Below are 1,359 nucleotides of genomic sequence, written 5' to 3'. Positions count from 1 at the left end.
CGTTTTTGGGCGCGGGGTTTTCGCCTTTCTCCCCCCAGAAGCCCCCTGCCAAAGGATCGACCCTGCCTCTGCGGGCTACACTGCTGTACAAAGTCAACCCCACAGCACCCCCTGAAATACTTCGGCTGTCCCACCCTCTCCTCCCACCCCAAAAACTAACCTCTGAAACCCCCCCAGACTTGTCGAACCTGGTCAACGAGGCGGCCCTCCTGGCTGCGCAGCGCGATGCGACCGCGATCTCTGCCCCCATGATCGACTACGCGTACGACAAGGTGGGTGGTTTCATTTCGGGGGGCGCATCACGGTGGGGGCGGCCTCTGCAGGCTGCCTTGCAGTCGAATGAGGGCCTGTTGTTGCTGTTTGATCTGTGCTGTGAAGCGAAGTCATGAAAAAAAAACCTGCCGGCCGAAGCAGGGTAGAGCAGCACGGCGGTCCCCCCTCCGCGTTGTCCTGTCGGAACCGCTGGCGAGCCGCCCTGTGGTACTCTGGCGTGTGCCTGGCGCCTGCCCTGCCCTTCAAACCGACCGCCGCGCTCTGCCATAAGTGCTTCGAATATATAATATCATATAATAATCATGAAGCCTGTGAGACCCTCCTCACGCCGCGGCTTCGCACGGCTGCAAACCTCGCCATCCCCGCTGCCCTCGAAAACCCCGCCTCCCTCCTCAACCTAACGGTCTTCCTGGGTGTAGACTGCCACGCACGCTAATCGACCGCATGCCTCGCCGCACCCCCACAACCCCCCCCCCTTGGCCCCCTTTTTTCTCCAAAACAACCCCAAAAAACCGGCCAGATCCTAATGGGTGTGGAGCGCAAGACCGCGGTGCGCTCCCAGGAGGCGCTGCGCCGCACCGCCTACCACGAGAGCGGCCACGCCCTGGTGGCGCTGCTCACGCCCGGGGCCAGCCCCATACACAAGGCCACCATCGTGCCGCGCGGCCACGCGCTCGGGATGGTCACGCAGGTGAAGAGCGCGGGCGCGGCCGCGGCCGTCCGCCTTGCCGCCACTCGGCGCCCTGTCCGTGGCGCCGAGCTGGCGCCGCTCGCGAGGGACGGCCGCTCGATGGGCTTTACTTTGCCGTCTGTTGGGTGCCAAGTCGACCCGGTTGCACGGCATCCTTTCAGGCCCTCCGCCCCGCACCCTGCAACCGCACGTGCGCCCCTCGACCCGCCGCGCCCAACGGCCCGCGACGTCGCCGCCTGCACCCACACCGGCACAGCGCCCAACCCTCAAACCTCACGCCGGTCTTGCGGCGCGCCCCCTGCCTCGCGGCCGCTCCTCGTCGCAGGCCCCTGGGCCCTGAGATCCAATCAACATTACCCCAATACTTCACACCCCACGCCCCCCCCCCCCAAGGT

The 1,359-nt window shown here is 65.9% G+C and overlaps 1 protein-coding gene across 1 annotated transcript in view; it reads left to right on the top strand.

Annotated features, from left to right (window-relative positions):
- MNEG_14880 (cell division protease FtsH) overlaps nt 1-1,304 on the top strand; it is a gene marked incomplete at both ends in the record, with an annotated part of 3,707 nt that extends 2,403 nt beyond the window's left edge. Inside the window, 3 exons of the mRNA XM_014036649.1 lie at nt 178-272; nt 794-964; nt 1,290-1,304. Of these exons, the coding sequence (XP_013892103.1) occupies nt 178-272; nt 794-964; nt 1,290-1,304 (281 nt within the window). The remainder of the gene's footprint in view (nt 1-177; nt 273-793; nt 965-1,289) is intronic.
- Nucleotides 1,305-1,359: the final 55 nt, after the last annotated feature.

This window comes from Monoraphidium neglectum (assembly GCF_000611645.1).
Source record: "Monoraphidium neglectum strain SAG 48.87 unplaced genomic scaffold scaffold04846, whole genome shotgun sequence".
Taxonomy (NCBI): domain Eukaryota; kingdom Viridiplantae; phylum Chlorophyta; class Chlorophyceae; order Sphaeropleales; family Selenastraceae; genus Monoraphidium; species Monoraphidium neglectum.
The sequence above is the reverse complement of the archived record's forward strand: the minus strand, read 5'-3'. Positions and strand labels throughout refer to the sequence as shown.